The following is a 25,161-nucleotide window of genomic DNA, read 5'->3' as shown; positions in this document are numbered from 1 at the left end:
ATAATCCCTTAAAATGAAACATTTGGCCACCCTGTTCGTCAGGTGATTCTATCAGATCATGCTGGCCTCGTATCTCAAACTCATTTACTCATCTTTGCTCCTTAATCCTTGGTGACAGGATGTACCACCTTAGAGTAGAATCATAGAATCCCTATAGTGCAGAAAGAGGCTATTTGGCCCATTGAGTCTGCACCAAACACAATCCCACCCAGACCCTATTCCCTAATAATTTACCCTGCTAATCCTCCTAACACTAAGGTTAATTTAGCATGGTCAATCAACCTAACCCGCACATCTTAAGACAGCAGAAGGAAACTGGAGCACCTGGAGGTAACCCACGGAGACATGGGGAGAATGTGCAAACTCCACACAGTGACCAGAGACCAGAATTGAGCCTGGATCCCTGGCGCAGTAAGACAGCAGTGCTAACCACTGTGCCACCCCTTGGTGACAGGATATGCCACTTTAGAGCCTGCAGCATGTGTATTACTCTGGTGCTGAACGTGCAGGTGCGCAGCACTTTTAGGCTACAGGGTGTATTCGCAAAGTCAACCATTGGGTGAAATACACGTCAGACCAGTTTTCTTTATATTTTTTAAAGACAAGTGCGATTGTGAAAGTGAATTTGAAGATAGAATTTTCTACATGTTTCTGATCCCTGTGGCAGTGAGGAAAGTTTCTATTTTGAAGTTCTTCACAATTTACAAATGATCAAAAGAAAGCCAAATATTTTTTTAAAAAAATCCATGGCTCACAAGATTGAAATAAAATGTGGCAGAATCCCAGAAGATCTGGGATATTGGGCCATTTCCTGAGCTGCAGCTGCACTGCGCCTTAACACCCAGTGGAATCTGAATCCTGGCTGCAAATAGGCAGTCGATGAGGTGAATTGCTCCATAGAATAAAACAAATGGATTTTTTTATCTGCAAGAAACTGCGTGTGAGCAATCCGGTTTAAGAAACTTGAAAAGCAGCTCTAATTGTGACAAAACTGAAACACCGAGCACATTGGAGATACACATCTGGACAGCTATTAGACACTAAGATAATTTCAATGCTGTAGCCTCCTCAGACACATTCTAAAAACCTTAACAGCTTTGCACTCCTCGTTGGTTTAGCTGTATGAACCATACAATGAGGTTAGAGCCTGGGTATTACTGTGACACTGCCTCCATGTCTCTAGGCATGCGTGCAATCACCGCCCGCTATCCATTATTTAACACCGCAACTGATGGGAATCAGCAGCAGAAGCATCAAGAGTAAATCATGAGAGACTGATTAGAAATTAGTTCCACTGTGATCACTGGCCAGCATTTACTACTCTTGTTGAACAGGCAGTTGAGAGTCAACCACATTGCTGTGGCTCTGGAGTCACATGTAAGCCAGACCGTGTAAGAATGACAGATTTCCTTCCCTAAAAGAATATTAGTGAACCAGATAAGTTTTTCCAAAAAGTGACAATAGTTTCTGGTCATCAGTAGATTCTTTAATTACAGATTTCTTTTATTGAATTCAAATTCCACCATCTGCCATGGCAGGATTTAAACTTGGGTCCTCAGAACATTAGCTGAGTTTCTGGATTAATAGTCTAGCGATAATATCACTAGACCATCACCTCCCCTATATTGTACACGTGACAAAAGTCCTACTTACAGCAGTTTGCAAAAGGTAAATAATTACTGCTTTTAGCAGTACAATGAGCTGATAAAATGAAAACACATTAAGTGACAGTGTTGTAGTCCAGAACATTCGGCACTCAGGACTCTCCATACATTAGCACACTGCTGATCTTGCGTGGACTGTCAGAGGGCTCCTGATTGACTGGGCCTGGCTTCTCATCCGCAGGAGACACACCCTCAAGAGAAATTGCCCCTCTTGCCTGAATCCTAGCTGTCGGCTCACGAGCGGTGGACACTGTCAGCAGGTCGAAAAGTTCAGAGAGTTCAGGTGAACCGCTGTCAGAAGCAGCAATTTTAATGATCTTGAAATGACTGCTGCTGAGTTACTGGACAGGTGCTTACCTCCAGCTGTCATTCTCCTACAATATTCCACTGTCACTTCAGTGAAGACGTTCACCAGCTCAAAATAAATGTATTAAAGTTACAGCCAAAGGGACATGTTCATCTGCTGCTTTCACAAACAATAGCTAATGGGTTAAAGAGTTTTCTAGATGTGGATAACCAAGTACAGTAATAACACTATCTGGTATAGTGAGGATTTGTTGCGATTTAATTGCCATTGTAGCCAAATCCATCAGTTTATCACCTGAAAGAGCAACTTTCTAAATACACAAAACTTTTCAACCATTGTTGTACATCAACAGATACGAGAGGTTACGAAGAGCGATACAAGAGGTGAGGGCTCTTTTTCACTAGACCAGAGATGATTATAGAATTCCGACAGTGCAGGAGAAGGCCATTTGGTCCATTGAGGCTGTATCAACTCTCCAAAGGGGCATCGTACTCAGGCCCACCCCCCACCCCATCCCCATAGCCCCGCACATGGCCAATCCACCTAATTTACACATCTTTAGATATTAAGGAGCAATTTAGCACGGCCAATCCAACTAATTTGCACATCTTTGGATTGTGGGAGGAAGCCAGAGCACCCAGAGGAAATCCACGCAGACATGGGCAGGACATGCAAACTCCACACACTCAGTGATCCGAGCTGGAATTGGACCCGGGTCCCTGGCGCGGTGAGGCAGCAGTGCTAACCACTGTGCCACCATGCTGCCCTGCCTGCACAGTTAATTGAAATGCCTGCAGCACAATCGTCACCCAAACCTAACTGGCTGCGTATCTCAGCCAATTCATTTCAGGATCCTTGTTTCGGAATGACCTCATCCATCATATTGTTCAACCCTGACCCTCTTTCCCCCAGCCTCAGTCTCCTGATTCCTGCTATTTTCCATTCCCTCCATGCCACTACACAAGGCAGCATTTTGAAGCATTATTCCCTTGGTTGCTTGAACTCATTTGGAAACACCCTTGGCTCTCTTCCAAAAGCCTTTCTAAAACCTCTCTTAGCTCCCTCTCACCGCTCCAAGTTCCCTCACTTGCTCTGTTGATGTATCTCCCCATAAAACAACTGGGAATGGTCCTCACGTGACCAACATTACATCAGTGCAAACTGTTGTGAATGTGTGTTGTCATGGAGAAAAATAGGAAAAGGAGCGCGTCGGCCACATGAATTCCTGTTGTGTCACGCAGTCTAGTGTCATAAACTCTCTGCACCACATCTCAGCTGCAGTCAGTGCTCCTCCTGGTGGAAAGCAGAATCTTATTTAATCTCCTCCCTGGACAACCGGAGATGTTTCCAGCACCTCAAAGTCACTCTGTATTTATCCGTATTCGTCATTTCCTCATCAATCTTTCTCACTACAATCCTCATGACGGTGACAGTTTCATCTTCCTGATCCTCCCCAATAAGGTAATCCAGGACATCACCCTCTTTCACCTACAAATATAAAGAGAAAACAAATATTAGTCCCGACCTTAAGTCAGTTAAAGTTTATTTATTAGTGTCACAAGTAGGCTTATATTAACACTGCAATGAAGTTACTGTGAAAATCCCCCAGTCGCCACACTCCGGCGCCGCTTTGAGCACGCGGAGGGAGAATTTAAGATGGCTAATGCACGTAAACAGCACGTCTTCCAGACTGTGGGAGAAAACTGGGACACCCAGAGGAAACACACACAGACACAGGGAGAACGTGCAGACTTCGCACAGAAAGTAACCCAAGTTGGGAATCGAGCCCAGATCCCTGGAGTTGTGAGGTGGCAGTGCTAACCGCTGTGACACTGTATTGCCATTACAAACAATAGGGACCCATTATCCATACCCAAAATGCAAAAGGGCAGGACTGAGGATCTGTGCTGGTTCTCCTGATCTCTCGCAATTTCAGCAGAAGATTAGCAGATTTCCCGAACATCGATATAAACACCAGTATAGGTCCTACTTCCCTGGGACATCCGCTGAATTTACTGTAGGAGATTTGGATATTAATTCTACCCATGCTTCTTTCAATCTCATTTAAGTTGATTCCTCGAATATGACGCATTAAACAAAGCCAAGAAGCGGTTTGATAGAGATGTTCAAAATCATGGCAGGCTGGACAGAGTAAATAGGGAGACACTGTTTCCATGCGTACAAGAAGCAAAAGCAAGGGGGCACAGATTTAAGATGATTTGCAAGAGAAGCAAATGTGATACAAGAAATAACTTCTTCATACTGCATCTGGAATGCACTGTGTGGAAGTGTGGTGGAGGCAGGCTCAGTCGAGGCATTGAAGAGGGCATTGGGTGATTACTTGAATAGAAACAAAGTGTCAAGATATGGGAAAGGCAGGGAAATGGCACTAAGCCATGATACTCGTTTGAAGAGCCAGTGCAGACACAATGGGCCAAATGGCGTCCTTCTGTGCTGTAACAGCCCTATGTGAGAAACAACATTCTGGGGTGGGGAGTCAATATTGGCCAGAAACTTAATGGGACAAGTCTGTGACTGCAAGAGTCGGTTAAAGGCTGAGAATTCTGCAGTGAGTGACTCAGGAGCATAATGGAATATTTCCCACTTGTCTGGGTGAGTGCAGCTCCAAAAATATGCAAGAAGCCACCCAGAGAAGGCAGTCCATCCACCAACTTAAACCATCACACCCTCCATCGATGGTGCACTGTGGCAGCAGTGTGCACCATCTACAAGATGCACTGCAGCAACACACCAAGGCACCTTAGACAGGACATTCCAAACCCGCCACCTCTACTGCGTCCACTAACAAGGGCATCAGGCGCATGGGAACAGCACAACCTGCAAGTTGCCATCCAAGTCACGCATTATCTTGACTTGGAACTACATCACTGGTCCTTTTACTGTTGCTGCACCAAACTTTTGCAAATTCCTCCACTGAGCTCAGGTCCTGGAGTGGGACTTGAACATACATTCTTGTGAGTCAGAGGTGAAAGTGCTACCAACTGAGCCCTAGATGACATTTAGCATCGTAATCTTTCCCCTCTTTGGAAGCTAACATATTGGATTGACACAGTGAGAAGTCACACAACACCAGGTTAAAGTCCAATAAGTTTATTTGGTAACATGAGCTTTTAGAGTGCTGCTCCTTTATCAGGAGAGTGTCATACTGGACAGAGACTTTGGGTTGGTCCTGATGAAACCACAGCAGTTCCATAGCTGCTAACTGAGCTGTGTTTATTTTAAGGATTTTGCAGATTTTATCTCAGATTTTCCACAGCTCTATTTCGTTTCCCTTCTGTGTTTGTTTTATTTGATTTATTATTGTCACATGTATTCACATACAATGAAAAGTATTGTTTCTTGCATGTTACACAAAGCACACCATTCACAGAGAAGGAAATGAAAGAGTGCAGAATATAGTGTTACAGTCATAGCTAGGGTGTAGAGAAAGGTCAACTTAATGCGAGGTAAGTTCATTCTCTATCTGTGAATAACCCAGCAAACAGAACACTTGTCTCAGCTTTCCAGAATGAATGTTTAAAATTTTTATTTATCAGTGTCACAAGTAGGTCCACAGTAACACTGCAATGAAGTTACTGCGAAAATCCCCCAGTTGTCTCACTCCGGTGCCAGTTCAGGTACACTGAGGGAATATTTAACATGGCCAATGCACCTAACCAGCACGTCTTTCAGACTGTGGCAAGAAACCGGAGCACCCGGAAGAAACCCACGCAGACACGGGGAGAATGTGCACAGGCGGTGACTCAGGCCGGGAATCGAACCCGGGTCCCTGGCGCTGTCAGGCAGCAGTGCCAACCACTGTGTTAAACATCTCTTATCCTTATAACCACGGCAAACCGTAGGGACCCAGCATTAAGTTAAGTTCTGCTGCAAGAAGGAACGAGGAGGGAGGCTTCTCGAAATCTCTCACATCCTCCTGTGCTCAGTGGGCGAGAGGAAAGGTGATTTTGGAAAGTGTTCCTTCCCAACGTACAAATGTGGCAGCAAAGTGACAGCAGCTGGGACTGCTCAGCGAGAGCAGCAGGGTAATCTTATCACTGGGCAGATGGTTTCAATCCCTGCCTAGGTTAATGATGATACTACCCACCCACCATGCCCAGAACCAGGGATTAGGCAAATGTTTCAGTCTCGTGTTTTGAGCTCACGCGAATCTGTTCTATCATTCAGTAACCGTTCAGTGACATTTTCGTTTAACCAGGAACAGCTCGGTGGGATTACAACGACATCAGATCCTCTATTCTCTGCCCTAAAAAAGATTCCCCCTCCCGAGTGAATATTCAAATTTCCCAATTAATTGGGAGTCCCCACCTCCAGCTGGGCCCCTGACTCAGTGTTTACCCTGAGCGTAGGTAAAAGAACATTCCAAATCCTCAAACTAATCTGACTCCAACACTGCAGTCCATCAATCCCCAGCGCTCTGGTTTTTCACTAATGAAGGGCTGTGGAGTGTCTCAGTGTAAAACACAACAAACATCAGCCATTCATTTGGGATAAGTGTGAAGGATTGTAAGTTTTGTTTTTGACGAGAGAGGCAGATTTTGCGAAGGATGAAGTTTATTCTTCTCCCACCAATTAACGTTATGCAGACAGCTTTTAGATTGCACGATGTGTGCATTCAAAATAAATGGAGTTGAAAATATAAACACGCACCACTTTACTTTTCTTCAGTAGCTTTTCTCCGTTCAGTCTCAGTTTGTTGCTATAGAATGAATCTTCCACTTTACTGCAAGGCAAAACACAAGTCGGTGTTACAGCACACTAGGTACTGTTACATTTAGCAATAGCAGCAGGACTCACAGCTTCTAATCAAAGCCCAACTGGTGGCAGTCGCGAGTGACACAAAAGCAGATCAAGACAGTAGGACTAGGGGGCACAGCCTCAAGATAAAGGGGGGGCGGTTTAGAACGGAGTTGAGGAGGAACTTCTTCACTCAAAGGGTGGTGAATCTCTGGAATTCTCTGCCCGTTGAAGTGGTGGAGGCTGCCTCGCTAAATATTTTTAAGAAGCAGGTTGATGGGTTCTTGATAAGAGAGGGGATTAAGGGTTATGGGGAGAGGGCGGGAAAGTGGAACTGAGCCACGACAGATCAGCCATGATCTTATTGAATGGCGGGGCAGGCTCGAAGGGCTAGATGGCCTACTCCTGCTCCTATTTCTTATGTTCTTATGTTCTTATGAAAACCAATTTTGAAAGAACCCAATATCACTTTAGCAGGTACCAGCTCATTTCACCATATGGATTTGGGAGGAGAAATAATCATTAAAAAATCACAGTAAGAAGTCTCACAACACCAGGTTAAAGTCCAACAGGTTTATTTGGAACCACGAGTTTTCGGAACACTGCTCCTTCATCAGGTGAGTCTTTAACCTGGGGTTGTGAGACTTCTTACTGTGCCCACCTCAGTCCAATACTGCATCCCCACATCACAAAAATCACCAGCTGCAAGCTGTATCTCAGTCACACAGGGAAAGCTACGTGAAAAGCACAGGTCTTGATTAAAGTAGACCCAGATAAGAGTCAAGGGCCATTTAACTGAACGATGTGTAGCTGCAGTTTATGTTTGCCCATTAGAACAATGAACAGTGGAAAGGAAGGCTGATATATCATTCCCCAGAGTCAGAGCCACTATACCTTTATGTATGCATGATGTAACCTTAATCAATAGCTGAGTGGATAGAGGTAACTCCTATATTTTGATTGGTATATGCTAATTACTTGTAATTGAATTTGCAACTATAATTGCTTGTGTATTTCTGAGTTCTGCAGTCAGATTTGTCTTAAAGATTTGGTCAGAGTTCTGTAGCTGCGATAATAAATCATCTTAATCACACTGTATCTTTGTCTAGCTACTTGAGGGGAACAATAGTTTTAACTACAACAAGAAAAATGTTGTGACAGCCGCATAACAGGAGGTCACAGACACAATGTCAATGGGGAACGTTACTGTAGGTACGGCAGTGAACTAACAATTGTAAGGTACCAGTGACCTACATTGTCTGATCAGTTGATGCCTTAGCTATCAACTGAAACACACACCAGAATACCCATTCCTCAGAAGCCAAGTTATCCCAGGGAAAGGGAATCAAGTCCACCCAGTCCATTGAAAATCAACAGGAGGGAAGGGGAATACAGTGTCGAGTAGTGGCCGTAGCCATCCAGGCTAGCAATGGCAGCAGCAACAAAGCAGGACCCACTTCGGGTGGGAAATGTTGTTTGGGTGATCTAAAGATGAGGAGGCGGGAGGAGGTAAAGGTGTAAGTGGAGGATTAGGTCACTATCTGCATTTTCTCCCTGTGGCTGCGTGGGTTTCCTCCGAGTGCTCCAATTTCCTCTCTCAGTCTGAAAGACGTGCTGGTTAGGTGCATTGAGCTGAACAGGCGCCAGAGTGTGGCGACTTGGGGAATTTCACAGGGGCTGCTTTGCAGCCTTACTTGTGACACTAATAAATAACTTTACTTAGGGTTTGTGAGCAGGGTACCTAAGGCACCGGAAAGGGCTAGAATATACCCAGCTGCAGGCATCACACAGTGAGAACTGTTACAGCAAGAGAGTGACCAGTGAAAAGTGGAGATTTCTGAAAGGTGCAGTTGGGATGGAGGAAGAATGATTACTTTGTTGAAACGGCCACAGAAATGCTAGCAACATTTGAGGTTAACGATTTCAACATCACTTGTATCTTAGACAGACTAACGATTCAAACAGATAATTCCCCAGGGTTAGAGACTACCCAATGGGAACGCTGAGTGAGTCTCAGGATAAAATGCTGACAGTCATCACGAGGGAGTAAAGCAGTCTAGAAAATTGACCAAGCACATTCGTGTAAATTCAGATCCATTAGTTTATCGGTAACAGGCAAACCAAGTCGAGGATTACTATACGGGAAAATAATACACCAAATAGCAGCCAACTTGGTTTCAAAGGTCGAAGATGCCAACTCTTGAATGTTTCTGACAAAGGGATACCTCAGCTGCCCAGAGGCAGTCCCCATGTCCACGTAACTGGACGTCCGGAGGGTTTTAATATATTTCTATGTGAAAGGCTGCTACACCAACCTCAGGTAGCGGATATCCTGTAGTTACAGTGACAGCTCCACAACCTGCAGGTTCACAGAATCATATAGAGCAGATGGCCATTTGGCCCATCAAGTCCGCACTGACCACAATCCCACCCAGATCCTATCCCTATAAACCCATGCATTTACCTTAGCTAGACCCTTGACGCTAAGGGGAATTTAACATGGCCAATCTACTTCAGCTGCACATCTTTAGACTGTGGGAGGAAACCCGAGCGCACAGAGGAAACCCAGACAGATATGGGGAGAATGTGCAGACTCCACACAGACAGTGACCCAAGCTGGGAATTGAACCTGGGTCCTTGGCACTGTGAGGCAGCAGTGCTAATCACTGTACTACCGTGATACTTGGTGGATTATTTTCCCACATGGTTTGGACTGCATGTCCTACAGCAGAGAAACGGAATTCAATATATTTTTAAGATAGCATCAGAAAGCTGCTGAATTGATGGAAAAACACAACTGGTTCACTTATCAGCCTTCCTGGAAGAGAACATTGGCCCGGCCTACACGTGACTCCAGATCACTCGATACAATTAACCCCTATTGCACTCAGGATAAATAGGGATAGGCAATAAATATTTCCTTGCTAATGTCACACACATCTCACAGAAGAGTTTAAATAAAGGATACAACACTTTGCAAGCCAAATAATGCAGAAGGAGCTTCACAGGACTCAATATGTTTAAACAATTGTGTGGCCTACAAATGGTCAGAAAACTTGAGTATTGCTGAAAAAAGATTATGTGTTGAAGTTTTTCACCTTGCACTCAGCAGGACAATCACAAGAATACCAATGTCTGGGGAAGCATCAACCTTATAGTGCATTAAAAGAGGATGCTGATTTGTTGGCCAGTGGGCTCTGATTGGTGTAGGCATTGCCATGGAGAATGCACCAGTTGATGGCGACTGGCAGTTAACTGCCAAGCACTGTCTGAAATTTAAACCAGGCAGCTTAATTCGCAGCATGGCGCTTTTGCTTGTACTGAAAGCTACATTTATTAATGCAAAGGGTCATGTTTTGTGCAGACTGAAAGAAAATGTATGGATACTGCATCTGTTTCAGCTTAACAAAACAAGTGAAGCCATTCACTGGATTGTTCTAGAAGGTAATCCCTTGACCAGCAAGAAGCTGCCTGGTTGAACAATCGACACCAAAATATTGTCTGATTTCAAGATGAAATTAAATATAACTCTTGGAGCTAAAAGGACCAGGATATTGAATTTGATAATTAGCCATGGTCATAATGAATGGTGGAGCAGGCTCAAAGGGCTGAATGGCCTACTCCTGCTTCTAGTTTCTATCAGTGTGTCAGATCGGATTGGCATGTACCTGCTGTTGAAATACAATAAAAGCATCAACACTCTTGCGCCTTCCTAGTGCTTTTGACAGTTCAAAGACACAACACTTACTTCCTCGCCATATCCAGGCCAGCTTTCATGATGAGGTCAAATCGGAAAGATGGTACAACCTTCTCGAGGTCTCTGTAAGCTTTGGGCTGGGTGTCTTCCTCTTCCGATTGGTCCTCGTAGTCACTTTTCTCAGGATCATCTTCTTCGTCCGACTCCTCTTGCGGCATTTGCTTTCTCCCCTTTTTTGAGGTTTTGTTGCTTTTGTGTCTCGCAAACGGAAGCAGACCCCCCACCCGCAGTGCAGGTTGCTCGCAGAGCTGTTTGGGTCTCTGCTCAGCATTGTTTAACTTCAAGTAGAAACTCCCACAGCTCGCCCTCACGCTCTGCGCTCCACACAGCTCGGGTGACCCACACTTCCTCCAGAGGACCCTGTAGGCACTGAAACTCTTCAGGGCACGGACTGGAGAGATTAAGCTGTTCATGCTGCCTGAAAAACTAACACAGCGCTAAAATCAGGACGTACACCACAATCATAGAATCCCTATAGTGCAGAAAAGGCCATTTGGCCCATTGAGTCTGTACTGACAACAATCCCACCTAAGCCCTATTCCTGTAACTCCACGAATTTACCCCAGCTGGTCCCCCTTACACTAAGGGGCAATTTAGCATGGCCAATCCACCTAACCCGCACATCTCTAGGCAAAGAAGAAATCGGAGCACTAGGAGGAAACCCAGGCAGACACGGGGAGAATGTGCAGATCCCATACAGAAGGTGACCTGAGCCAGAATTAAACCTGGGTCCCTGGCACTGTGAGGCAGCAGTGCTAACCTCCATGCCACCGTGCCTGTAACTGTCGTAGATACCGTCTTTCAGATGAGATGTTAAAACCAAAACATCATCTGCCTGCTCAGTGAATGTTTTTGGGGAGTTATTTTGGAGGAGAGTTATCCCCAGTGTCCTGCTAATTTTATCCCTCCATCAGTATCACAAAAAACAATATCTAGCCTTTGTCACATTGCTGCTTGTGGGAGTTTGCTAAGAGCAAATTGAAAAATAAGTAGACCTCAAGGTACTCAAGTCATTAGGCCCTAATGGTTTACATTGTCGGCTACTGAAAGAAGTCTAGAGTTTACTTATTAGTGTCACAGGTAGGCTTACATTAACACAGCAATGCAGTTACTGTGAAAATCCCCCAGTCGCCACACTCCGGCACCTGTTTGGGTACTCTGAGGGAAAATTTAGCATGACCAATGCACCTAACCAGCACATCATTCAGACTATGGGAGGAAACCAGAGCACCCAGAGGAAACCCATGCAGAGATGGGGAGAATGTGCAAACTCCGCACAGACAGTAACCCAAAGTGGGAATCGAACCCAGGTCCCTGGCGCTGTGAGGCAGGAAGACTAACCCAGTGTCCTACCCCGTTGAAAGAGGCATTTGAGGCTTGTGAACTCATAGCGCAGATTGCTTTATAGATATTTTCCGCACAGGATTTGATAGGGAGCAAAAGGAATTCATGTGGTTCTATCGCAAAACAGTGAGAGTCAAAAAAGCAACTGTTAAAAAGTTACCGTGTCAGTCGATTTGACTCACTCGTGCTTCTGTTGCTCCAGCTGCTCGGGACATGGGATGGCAGGAGGCAGGTACGGCTGGATTATCAATTCCTCAGCTGCAGAATATAAAATTTCATCCACTTAAGAAAAAGGAATCTCATGCTTCCGATTTGTCGTCCTAATCGCGACCACCAGCTTGCCTTTCCACAAGCATCAGAGTGATGGGGTGTTACCATAGCAACGACATACTGAGTGGATCGGAGAGCAGTGCCTGGCTTCTCAGATATTGTGACGGAGCCAAGGCTGTTGGCATCATGGTGCTGACTCCCTCTGTCTTAAAACGCCCTCTACTGACAAATGAACTGGCCCTCACCCCACCTCCCCGCAATGGGAGTCTCACTCGCTGCAGCTGGATGAAGCCTCCCTGCTCTACCCTGGCCAAGCAGCGCTACACTGCCACACACTGGAAACAGGCAGAATACAGGCAGGAGGGGATGGAAGGCTGTGATTGCACTGGACGGGGTGTAGAGGAGATTCACCAGGACGCTGCCTCAGATGGAACATTTAAGTTATGAAGAGAGCTTGCGTAGGCTTGAGTTGTTTCCGTTGGAGCAGAGAAGACTGAGGGGCGATCTGATCGAGGTGTACTACATTACGAGGGACATGGACAGAGTGGATATGGAGCAGCTGTCTCCCTTAGTTGTGAGAGGACATGGGTTCAAGGTGAGGGGCAGGAGGTTCAGGGACGATGTGAAGAAAAACCTTTTTACTCAGAGGGCGGTGACAGTCTGGAATGGGCAGCATGGTGGCACAGTGGTTAGCACTGCTGCCTCACCGCGCCAGGACCCCAGGTTCAATTTTGGCCACGGGTGGCTGTGTGGAGTTTAGACCTATGTCTGCGTGGGTTTCCTCTGGGTGCTCTGGTTTCCTCCACACTCCAAAGATATGCAGGTTAGATTGACTGGCTGTGCTAAACTGCCTCTTAGTGTCAGGGAGATTAGCAGGGTAAATACCTGGGGTTACAGGACTAGGACTTGTGGGGGTGGGTGGTGGGGGAGATCATTGTCAGTAGAGCTCGATGGGCCAAATGGCCTCCTTTCTTCACTGTAAGGATTGCGTTGCCTGGGAGGATGGTAGAGGCAGGTTGCCTCACATCCTTTAAAAAGTACTTGCTGTGTCATAACATTCGGGGCTATGGGCAAAGTGCTTTTCATGTATTGGTGCAGACTCGATGGGCCGAAGTGCCTCTTCTGCACGGTATGATTCTATAAAACACGAGCAACCTAAGACTACTTTAAAAAGACAGCTCATCATGGCGGTGGCACAGAAGGAACATTTATTTTGTTAGAAAATATTAGACAACACCAAACATTTGCACAAATCTCCAAATTTGACCCTTTCACCATAGCTAATTGAGGAACGGTACGATGTGTACAAAAGGTAACTGAGGTATAATACACTCACTCAAATCCAGACCCACTAAAGGAGGTTAGATAACGTCGTGAAACGTGAGCACGAACGCAGAGCTGTTTTATATGTTACCTGAACTCCAAGTGCAGATTACAGGCGTAAAAATTGCTTCCATCTGTCCATTTATAAAATAATATTTACTGTGGAGTTCAAGGCGAGGCATTTTCCTGCTTTAAATCTATCTGCTGCTTGCTAGGATTTCGATGATTGATGATGGTTATGCTATTTGGTTTAGTGACAATGTTGTAATTGAACGATAATTTAGACCCTCTTTCTCGGGTTCACATTCCTCTTTTGGAATACTGAACTGTTGCGATTTACACCACAAACCTCGTTAATTCAACTGATCGAGGAAAGTTTGCAGAACAATATTCAATCGCTGCATTTACAGCATGCGAGGATAAAAACGGAAAACCATGGGCTGAAAGATGGCTAACTGCCAGGAGGTCAGTACTGGATCTGGGGAGTAAAAGTGAGGAAGACTTGGAATAAGAACAGAAACCTCACTGTCCAAGGACTCAAACACTCCTTCGAGGTAAAGAAGCAATGTATTTGTATTTCTTTTCTATTTAGTATATTCACTTGTCTGAATGTGGTCTTCTCTACATTAGGTAGGTCAAACACACGTTTGCTAACTGTTTTGGGGCATACCCATGTTCAGTCACAAGGAGGATCCCAAGTTTCTGTGGCCTGTCACTCTAATTCTCCACCTTAGTCTCAGGCTGATGTCTCCTGGCCCCAGCTTCCAATGAAGCTTAACGTAACCACAAAGAACAGCATCTTTCACAGACATAAGATCCCTACAGCGCAGAAGGAAGCTTTTCAGCCCATTAAGTCTGTACTAACTCTCCGATTAGGTACTTTCCAGACTTAACATTGAGTTCCACAATCACAGAACTCCTGTAGTACAGAAATTGGCCATTTGATCCTTCGAGCTTGCACCAATAACAAACAATCTCACCCAGGCCCTATTCCTGCAACCCTACACATCCATCCTGCTAATCCCCCTGACACTAATGAGCAAGTTAGGATGGCCAGTCAACCTAACCTGCGCATCTTTGGACAATGGGCGGAAATTGGAGCACCCGTAGGAAACTCATACAGACAGGGGAGAACATGCAAACTACACACAGACAGTCATCTGAGGCCGGAATTGAACCCAGGCCCCTGGTGCTGCGAGGCAGCAGTGCTAACCACCGTGCCATAACCTCTGCTGCCATTTTATTTTCTTGCTCTTCGCAGGTTTTGCTTTCATAGTTGGGCAGCAGCTGTCCAGGGTTTTGCCATTCAGACTAACTCAAGATGTATTTTTTTCCCCCTTTCCCATTACATTTCCTTTTCGCCTTGCCCCACTAATCCTTTCATCAATTAATCTCTTCTGCCCTCCATTCCATCATAGACCCTCCCTTATGTTATTTTTCCACCCCCTCCACTTTTTCTCTTGTTTAAAACCACTTGCTAAAATATCTAACTTTTCCCAGTTCTGAGGAAAGGTCATCAACCCGAAACATTAACTCTGCTTTCCCTCCCCACAGGTGCTGCCCGACTGCTGAGTATTTTGCAGCATTTTCTGATCTCCAGTATCCACAGTGTTTGCTTTTGTGTTGTTCCGAAAAGGTTAGACCAGCAATGACATTTGGCTTTTGGGATACTGACATTGCTCGTGAGGAATATTCATCGAAAGACCTTACTGGCTATTCCTGCACAATGTAAGACAGGGCAGCACCATGATTAGCCTCACTCAGCCACGGACCCAGGTTCGATTCCAGCTTTGGGTCAATGTCTGTGTGGAGTTTGCACGTTCTCCCTTTGTCTGCATGGATTTCCTCTCACACCCCAAAGATGTGCAGGTTAGATGGATTGGCCATGCTAAATTGCCCCTTAGTGTCCCAAGATGTGTATATTAGGGGGATTAGTGGGGTAAATATGTGGGATCCGCTCTGTCGGAAAGTCAAACAGACTCGATGGACCAAATGGCCTTCTTCGGCACTGTAGGAATTCTATGAGAATTATGTGTGTCTATGGGAGGGGAAGGTTGGTATTTATGTGCTGTGAAAGAATGAATAAAATGCTTCACTGGCTGTTGAGATGCTTTGGAAACTATCATTGTTTTAAAAGTTGCTGTATAAATGCAAGTCATTGCTGGAGTACTGTGTGCAGTTTTGGTCGCCGTACTTACGCAAGGATATTTTGGCCTTGGAGGGAGTGCAGAGGAGGTTTACTAGGCTGATAACAGAGTTGAGGGGGTTGAGCTATGTGGAGAGGCTGAATAAACTAGGCTTGTACTCGTTAGAGTTTAGAAGAATGAGGGGAGATCTCATTGAGACGTATAAGATGATGAATGGGATGGATAGGATAGAGGTGGAGAGACTCTTCCCGCTCAGAAAGGACAGTAGGACTAGGGGGCACAGCCTCAAGATAAAGGGGGGGCGGTTTAGAACGGAGTTGAGGAGGAACTTCTTCACTCAAAGGGTGGTGAATCTCTGGAATTCTCTGCCCGTTGAAGTGGTGGAGGCTGCCTCACTAAATATTTTTAAGACGCGGGTTGATGGGTTTTTGATAAATGAGGGGATTAAGGGTTATGGGGAGAGGGCGGGAATGTGGAACTGAGCCACGACAGATCAGCCATGATCTTATTGAATGGCGGGGCAGACTCGAAGGGCTAGATGGCCTACTCCTGCTCCTATTTCTTATGTTCTTATGTTCATTCTTTTTTGATTATAAAGATTGGTGAAGCTATGAAGGTATTTAAACAAGAGATTGGGAATATTTCAGTAGGAGGTGTTGGATGAGCAGAAACCAAGGTAGGTCAGTGAGGACAGGCAAGCAGGACTTGGCTCAGGGCAAGATATGGATTTCGATGAGCTGAAGTTCATGAAGTGGAGGGTGGGAGACTAATCAGAGGATGAAGTGTCGAGAGACGTCAAAGTGCAGACCTATGTTTTTAAACAGTGGAGGGACTGAGGTGGGCAATGTTACAGGTGGTGGAAAGAGGAGGTGCTCCCTCATTAAACAGCATCACAGAATGGACAAGAGGCAGGGAGAAATGTGCAATCACTGACAGATACATCGGGTGCTGGTGGTTAACTCTGTGCTTTCGCTCTGAATCAGGCTGGTCCTCACCGTGCACTGCAAAAAAGACTGCAATACAGAGATCCCCGCTTTAGGGAGAAATTAAGCAGAAATTAATCCTGGGTGTTAAATTTTCTAAAAATTATTTTTATTCATTTGTGGGAAATGGGTGTTGCTGGATGGCCAGCACTTATTGCCCATCCCTAGTTGCCCTTGAGAAGGTGCTGGTGAGTTGCCCTCTTGAATTGCTGAGGTCCAAGTTGTGTGTGTTATCCCACAATGCAGTTAGGGAGGGAATTCCAGGATTGTGACCCAGCGAGTGCTGAGGAAAAGCTATGTATTCCCAGGTCAGGATTATGGGTGGCTTGGCGGGAAACTTGCGGGTAGTGGTTTTCCCATTTATCTGCTGTTCTTGTCTTTCTAGATGGAAATGGTCGTGGGTTTGGAAGATGCTGTCTAAGGATCTTTGATGAATTGCTGCAATGCATCTTGTAGATAGTATACACCACTACTATTGAGTGTCTGTGGTGGAGGGATTGAATGTTTGTAGATGTCATACCTGCTTTGTCCTGGATAGCGTCAAGCTTCTTGAGTGTTGTTGGAGCTGTACCCATCCGGGTAAGTGAGGAGTATTCCATCACATTCCTGACTTGTGCCTTGTAGATGGTGGATAGGCTTTGGGATTCAGGAGGTAAGTTACTCATTGCAGTATTCCTAGGCTCTGACCTACTCTTGTAGCCAGTGTTTATGTGCTAGTTGAGTTTCTGGTCAATGGTGGCCCAAAGAATGGGGAATTCAGTGATGGTAACACCATTGAATGTTAAGGGGCGGTGGTTAGAGTGGTAAATCAGTTTGTACTTTTAGAAGTTTAAATATTCCACATTATGTTTGGAGCTTATATCTGGTGGCTGATGAGGAGGAGAATTGAGATTGTTGATACAATGCATGCTACCACACATTTTCAATATTTTCTGGTGCATATAACTTAATGTGAAACAATTTGGCTTTAATCTCTAAATGAATTACTGATAATAGTGATGTAGCTTAATCTAGCTCTTTGTCACAGTAACTCCCAAACCCTCCACCGTGTAGAAGGGCAAAGTCTTTGCAATGGATAAGGCATGGGGTCAGGTGTTCATCGCAAGCTGAAATGGGGCACGTGGTTATGACAATTGGGGTCTGGCTGAGGCAGTGCTCAATGAGGGAGCTGATGGAGGAGGGGTGGGGGGGGCACCAAGAGTGCGGTGCAGATTGATCTAGGAATATTAAATGGGGAGGAGATTGACCTGGGAATGGGAAGGGGGGGGTTCTGTCAAAGAGCACTGACTTGCATACATTCTACATTTTAGTTGAGAGTGGGAAGTGCAGGGGCAAAGGCTAAGACATTCAGTTTTCTCTCTAGATTCGGGGGAGTCTAGAGTCCAAAGGACCGGCGGAATGATCTCACCCTTGTTCAAAAAATATTATCAGGATAAACACAACAATTATAGACTAGTCGTATGTGTGGACGCCTCGGGAAATAATTATTTGGGTAGAATTAATCCCATGGGAAAATGTGGGTTGATTAGGAAGAGTCAGCATGGATTTCGAGAGGGGAAATTGTGTTTAGTTAACTTGCTGGAGTTTTTTTGAGGAGGTAACAGAAGGGTCGATACGGGTAATGCTGCTGATGTGGTGTACACGGACCTTCAGAAAGCATTCCATACAGCGCCTCACTACAGATTTGTGAGAAAAGTTATAGTGCACGCAATAAAAGGGACAATAGCAACATGGATATAAAATTGGCTGAATAATAGGAAGCAAAGGGCAATGGTCAATGGATAGTTTTCGGGCTGGAGTGGTGCTCCCAGGGGTTGGTATTGGGACCCTTGCTGTTCCTGATATATTAATGATCTAGATCCTTGACAGTTTCAAAGTTTGCAGATGACACAAAACTTCTACGTATAGTAAACTGTGAAGAGGACAGTATAGGATATCAGATGGACACAGTCAGGTTGGCAGAGTGGGTGAATAGATGGCAGATGAGGTTCAATGCAGAGAAGTGTGAGGTGATGCATTTTGGTAGGAAGAACATGGAGATGCAATATGAAAAAGGATACAATTCTTAATAGAGTGCAGGAGTGTAGGGAGCTGGGTGTATACGTGCACGGATCATTGAAAGTGGCAGGACATGTTTTGAGAGCAGTTAATAAAGCATCCAGTATTCTGGGTTTGATTAATTGGGGCATAGAAGAGCAAGGAGGTTATGGTGAACTTATATACAAGGCCCTAGTTGGTGTGGTGTTCAGTTCTGGGCACCACACTACAGGGAGGATGTGAACACATTGGACAGAGTGCAGAAGAGGTTTACAAGAGTGGTTTCAGGGAGAAGAAACTTCTGTTGAGGATACATTGGAGAGGTTAGGACTGCTCCCTCTGGAGAGAAGGCAGCTAAGAAGAGATGTGTTAGCGGTGTTCAAAATTATGAGGGGGCTGGACAGAGCAGATGGGGAGAAATGATTCCCCCTTGTAAAAGGATTGAAAACAACAGGGCAGAGATTTAAAATGATTTGCAAAAGGAGCAAATGTGATGCGTGAAAAAGCTTTTTCATGCAACAAGCAGTTGGGGTCTGGAACGCACTGCCTATGTGTTGGAGGCAGATTCAATCAAGGCATTCAAGAGGCCATGAGATCCCTAACAGACAAAAAAAAGAGGCCATGAGATGATGATCTGAATAGAAAGAACATGCAGGAGGATGGGGAAAAGGCAGGGACGGCACTAATGCTCATTTATGGAGTTGCTGCAGACTCGATAGGCTGAATGGCCTCTTTCTGCACTGTAAAAAGTTTGTGATTCTGAAACATTAATCTCACCTTCCTCTCTGCATAGAGAATGCATTTATTTACCTGATGGGTGTGAATGGCATTTTTATTTTTGCTGTTACGGCAAAATCTGAAATGCCTTAACTAAAATGTTTAGAAGGAGAATACTGTGCTAGCAGCACCAGAACTGCAGTGGTTCAAAGAGACTCAGCACCACCTCAGGGTCATCGTGGATAGAGAATAAAAAACACCCTTCCTGGCATCATCCACATCTTGCAGACGTGAGCTTTTCAATAACATCCAACCCTAGGGGAATTTAACAAAAGGACAAAGAACAGTACAGCACAGGAACAGGCCCTTCGGCCCTCCAAGCCTGCACCAATCATGTTATCTGCCTAAACTAAAACCATATGCATTTACAGAGTCTGTATCCTTCCATTCCCATCCTATTCATGTATTTGCCCAGTTGCCCTTTAAATGTTGCTATCATATCTGCTCCCACCACCTCCCGGGGCAGTGCATTCCAGACAGTCACCACCCTCTGTGTAAAAATCTTGCCTTGCACATCTCCTCTAAACTTTTCCCCATGCACCTTAAACCTACGTCCCCTAGCACTTGACTTTTCTACCCTAGGAAAGAGCATCTGACTATCCACTCTGTCCATGCCATTCATAATCTTGTAAACCTCTATCAGGTCACCCCTCAACCTCTGTTGTTCCACTGAGAACAAGCCGAGTTTATCCAACCTTTCCTCGTAGCTAATACCCTCCAGACCAGGCAACATCCTGGTAAACCTCTTCTGTGATTGGTATGTCCCTGTCAGGCAAGGTGGAATTGGTAAGGCTAGGGAACCGTGGTGCACCAAAAAAGTTGATTTGTTGGTTAAAAAGAAAAAGGAGGCTTATGTTCGGATGAGACGTGAGCACTCGGATAGTGCACTAGAGAGCTTTAGATTGGCTAGGAGGGAGTTGAAGAGCGAGCTAAGAAGGGCTAGAAGAGGACATGAGAAGACTTTGGCTGATAGGGTTAAGGAGAATCCTAAGGCGTTCTATAGGTATGTCAAGAACAGAAGGTTGGTTAGGGCAAGGTTAGGGCCAGTTATAGACGGCAGAGGGAAGTTATGTGTGGAACCGGAGGAGATTGGTGAAGCATTGAACCAATATTTCTCTTCGGTGTTCACGCAGGGGGACATGGATATAGCTGAGGAGGACACTGGGTTGCAGGGGAGTAGAATTGACAGTGTTACAGTTGATAAGGAGGATGTGCTGGATATTCTGGAGGGTCTGAAAATAGATAAGTCCCCTGGTCCGGATGGGATTTACCCCAGGATTCTCTGGGAGGCAAGAGAAGTGATTGCAGAGCCTCTGGCTCTGATCTTCAGGTCGTCGTTGGCCTCTGGTATAGTACCAGATGATTGGAGGTTAGCGAATGTTGTCCCATTGTTTAAGAAGGGGAACAGAGACTTCCCCGGGAATTATAGACCGGTGAGTCTCACTTCTGTTGTGGGTAAGGTTTTGGAAAAAATTATTAGGGATAGGATTTATAGTTATTTGGAGAGTAATGAGTTGATTGGAGATAGTCAGCATGCTTTTGTGGCGGGTAGGTCGTGCCTTACTAACCTTATTGAGTTTTTTGAGAAAGTGACCAAAGAGGTGGATGGGGGTAAGGCAGTGGACGTGGTGTATATGGATTTTAGTAAGGCGTTTGATAAGGTTCACCATGGTAGGCTTCTGCACAAAATGCAGATGCATGGGAATGGGGGTGATCTAGGGAACAGGATTAGGAATTGGCTAGCGGATAGGAGACAGAGGGTAGTGGTTGACGGTAAATATTCATCATGGAGTTCGGTTACAAGTGGTGTGCCTCAGGGATCTGTGTTGGCGCCACTGCTGTTTGTGATTTTTATTAATGATCTGGATGAGGGTATAGTTGGGTGGATCAGTAAATTTGCTGATGACACCAAAGTCGGGGGTGTGGTAGATGGTGAGGAAGGGTGTCATAGTTTGCAGGAAGACTTAGACAGGTTGCAGAGCTGGGCCGAGAGGTGGCGGATGGAGTTTAATGCAGAGAAATGTGAGGTGATTCACCTTGGTAGGAATAACAGATGTGTTGAGTATAGGGCTAACGGGAAGACTTTGAATAGTGTGGAGGAGCAGAGGGATCTAGGTGTATGTGTACATAGATCCCTGAAAGTTGGGAATCAAGTAGATAAGGTTGTTAAGAAGGCATACAGTGTCTTGGCGTTTATTGGTAGGGGGATTGAATTTAGGAGTCGTAGCGTTATGTTGCAGCTGTACACAACTCTGGTGCGGCCGCACTTGGAGTATTGTGTGCAGTTCTGGTCCCCACATTACAGGAAGGATGTGGAGGCTTTGGAGAGGGTGCAGAGGAGGTTTACCAGGATGTTGCCTGGTATGGAGGGGAGATCCTATGAGGAGAGGCTGAGGGATTTGGGGTTGTTTTCGCTGGAAAGAAGGCGGCTAAGAGGGGATCTTATTGAAACATATAAGATGATTAGAGGTTTAGATAGGGTGGATAGTGATAGCCTTTTTCCTCTGATGGAAAAATCTAGCACGAGGGGGCATGGCTTTAAACTAAGGGGGGGTAGTTATAGGACAGATGTCAGGGGTAGGTTCTTTACCCAGAGGGTGGTGAGAGATTGGAATGCCCTGCCTGCTGCAGTTGTAAATGCGCCTAGTTTGGGGGCGTTTAAGAGGTCTGTGGATAGGTTTATGGACGAAAAGGGATTGGTTTAGGTTAGTGGGTCATTGTTGTTGTTTTTTTTTAACTGGTCGGCGCAACATCGTGGGCCGAAGGGCCTGTTCTGCGCTGTAATGTTCTATGTTCTATGTACCCTCTCGAAAGCATCCACATCCTTCTGGTAGTGTGTCACAGTAATTTCACTGCAGTGTTAACGTCAGCCTACTTATGACACTTATAAATAAACTTTAAACATAGAACATAGAACACTACAGCACAAACAGGCCCTTCGGCCCACTGGTTGTGCCGATCACATCTATACCTACCAAGTCATAGAACTACCTGTAACTCCCAATGCCATAAGATCCCATATACTCACCTAGAAGTCTTTTAAAAGACCCCAGCGAGTTCGCCTCTACCACCACCGACAGCAGCCGATTCCACTCACTCACCACCCTCTGAGTGAAAAACTTACCCCTAACATCTCCTCTGTACTTGCTTCCCTGCACCTTAAACCTGTGTCTTCTCGTAGCGACCATTTCAGCCCTGGGAAATAACCTCCAAGAATCCACCCTATCTATTCCTCTCAACGTTTTATAAACCTCTATCAGGTCGCCTCTCAACCTTCGTCTCTCCAGGGAGAAGAGCCCTAGCTCCCTCAACCTAACTTCATAAGGCATGCCTCCCAATCCAGGCAACATCCTTGTAAATCTCCTCTGCACCCTCTCAATAGCTTCCACATCCTTCCTGTAGTGAGGCGACCAGAACTGTGCACAGTAATTAGTAATTAAGCATTCCCTCACTCAACTGGACTGCAGAATGTGGCATCCAGGGAGGGGGCTACTTATCCACAAAATTAAATGAGACAAACATCGAGCCAAGCACAGAAGAACTGCCAGAGTAAAACTGAAAGATTCTAGGGGAAACCTTAAAGATCCCAGTTGCCCAGTGGCAGTGTTGTGCCAGATCTCTGGATAACCAGCCCCATACCTTACACACGTATAATGCCAGGTGGGCAGAGGGGATGGGAAAGGAAGGGCCCCAGGCACATACAGAAAGTCCCTGGTGCCCAGCAGGGCTGCCCTGGCACAGAGATCAGGGTTAAACATTGCACAGTAACTTTACACAATAACCTTACTTGTTTACAAGACGCCAAACACATATCTCTCTCTCTCTCCTTCTCTAACTTTTCCCCTTGATCCTTGTGCACAAAGACTGCACTGCACCACAAAGTGAACAAGATGAGCTTCCTTCTCTTGTGCTTCTGAACCACCAGCTCCTCCACAGGGAGAAATGTGCAACTGCTACCAATACACTCCCAGTGTTAAAATTCAGCTCTGCAGTTACACCAAGTGGGGGCTACTGCCTTTAGAGTTAGTCTAATTGCAACCTCATCCCCTGCAATACAGAGACCCCAAATTCAAGGAGAAACTTAGTTATGTATATATGGTAAATCAGCTGGCAACTTTAAATGTGGGTAAATTCTTACGTTCTGCCGGTGAAATTAGGATACTGGTCTTGTACACTCTAAAATGAAACACCAGTAAAATAAGAATACTGGTCTGAAACAATCTTTTCTTCTAGGTAGAGTGCAGGCTTGGAAGGCTGAAGGGTCTGTTCCTGTGCTGTATTTTTCTTAGAGTTTATTATTTGGGATGGGTTGGGGCAAGTTGTGATTGTTGACACAATATATTTTTACATTTATTTTCCATATTTTACATTATTTTCTGATACGGAAATGGCACGTAAGAAAGAATGGGCAGAATTTAATGGAGACCTGCTGGAGTGGGCATGGGGCTGGGAAAATTCCCAGCATTGGGAAAACTGGCTCCAGGTATCACAGCTTGGAATGACTCGTGCCCTGACCAACACCACAAACAACAAAGGATTGTGAACATAGAGCAGTTCATTGTGCAAACCAGCCTCCCATCCATTGACTCTGTCTACACTTTCCGCTGCCTTGGCAAAGCAGCCAGCATAACTGAGGACCCCACGCACCCCGGACATTCTCTCTTCCACCTTCTTGCGTCGGGAAAATGATACAAAAGTCTGAGATCACATACCAACTGACTCAAGAACAGCTTCTTCCCTCCTGCCATCATGTTTTTGAATTAACCTATTATATATTAAGTTAGTCTTTCTCAACACCCTATCTGCAACACTACATTCTGCACCCTCTCCTTTCCTTCTCCCCTATGTACTCTATGAACGACATGTTTTCTCTGTTTAGTTCACAAGGAACAAAACTTTTCACTGTATCCCAATTCATGTGACAATAATAAATCAAATCAGATCAAAAGATAAGGGCCTGTTGTGGTAAACCCACTCCCTGCCAGTGAAATGTCAATTAGGCTCATTAATTAATTAGGTTCATTAATTAATTGTCGCTGAGCCCACCACAATTTGGTGGCTCTCCCACTCCTTCCGAAAGCTGACTTGTAAACCTTCATTGTCTGGCATTCAGCATCAGGAAAAGGGGTAGAGGGTGCTCTGAAAGTGTTCCCTGCCCTTTCCCCCAGTTCCCCTGCCCTCTCATCCCATGACCCCCCGCCCCACGACCCCTGACCTGAAGCAGCGTACAATGGAGCCAATGGAGCGGATAATGCTGTTGGTATGGTGGACATGAATTTCCAAAAAATGTTTGGTGAAGAGCCGCACAACAGGCTTTAGAAACATAGAAACTAGAAACAGGAATCAGCCACTCGTTTTGATCATGGCTGATCATCAAATTCAATATCCTGATCCCCCCCTTCCTCCCATATCCTTTTAGTTCCTATAGAGCTATATCTAATTTCTTTTTGAAACCAGACAACGTTTTGGCCTCAACTACATTTGGTGGTAGTGAATTCCACACATTCATCGCCCTCTGGGTGAAGAAATCTCTCCTCACCCCAGTTCTAAAAGATTTCCCCCTTATCCTCAAACACCCCCACCATTGGGAACATTCTTTCTGAATCTACTCTGTCTAACAACAGGCTTGTGAGCATAGTTATAGCTCATGGAATAAAAGGGGCAGTAATAACTTGAATCTCACAGCCAATGAATCAGATCTAGGCTCTACATTCGTAGTGTATGGTGATGGACAATTAAACAGCTAATTGGAGGAGGATGGTCCACAAATACCATAAATATCTCCATTCTCAGT

The 25,161-nt window shown here is 45.3% G+C and overlaps 1 protein-coding gene across 4 annotated transcripts; it reads right to left on the bottom strand.

Annotated features, from left to right (window-relative positions):
* Positions 1-1,470: 1,470 nt before the first annotated feature.
* mtres1 (mitochondrial transcription rescue factor 1) lies at positions 1,471-23,236 on the bottom strand. 4 transcript variants are annotated; one of them, XM_080192844.1, is made up of 5 exons: positions 23,155-23,236; positions 11,991-12,088; positions 10,478-10,912; positions 6,643-6,715; positions 1,471-3,459 (listed from the first exon to the last, which is right to left on the bottom strand). In XM_080192844.1, exons 3-5 carry the CDS (start codon positions 10,897-10,899, stop codon positions 3,283-3,285), a joined length of 672 nt encoding a protein of 223 aa, XP_080048970.1. In that variant the 5' UTR covers positions 10,900-10,912; positions 11,991-12,088; positions 23,155-23,236; the 3' UTR covers positions 1,471-3,282. The 4 variants fall into 4 exon arrangements, with proteins under 4 accessions (XP_080048970.1, XP_080048967.1, XP_080048968.1 ...); XM_080192841.1 differs by having other exon boundaries at positions 10,478-10,904; XM_080192842.1 differs by having other exon boundaries at positions 12,013-12,088.
* Between the last annotated feature and the right edge of the window lie 1,925 nt (positions 23,237-25,161).

Source organism: Carcharhinus amblyrhynchos, chromosome 7 (genome assembly GCF_965287045.1).
Source record: "Carcharhinus amblyrhynchos chromosome 7, sCarAmb.v2.hapA, whole genome shotgun sequence".
Classification (NCBI taxonomy): domain Eukaryota; kingdom Metazoa; phylum Chordata; class Chondrichthyes; order Carcharhiniformes; family Carcharhinidae; genus Carcharhinus; species Carcharhinus amblyrhynchos.
This window is presented reverse-complemented; position numbering and strand designations above follow the sequence as displayed.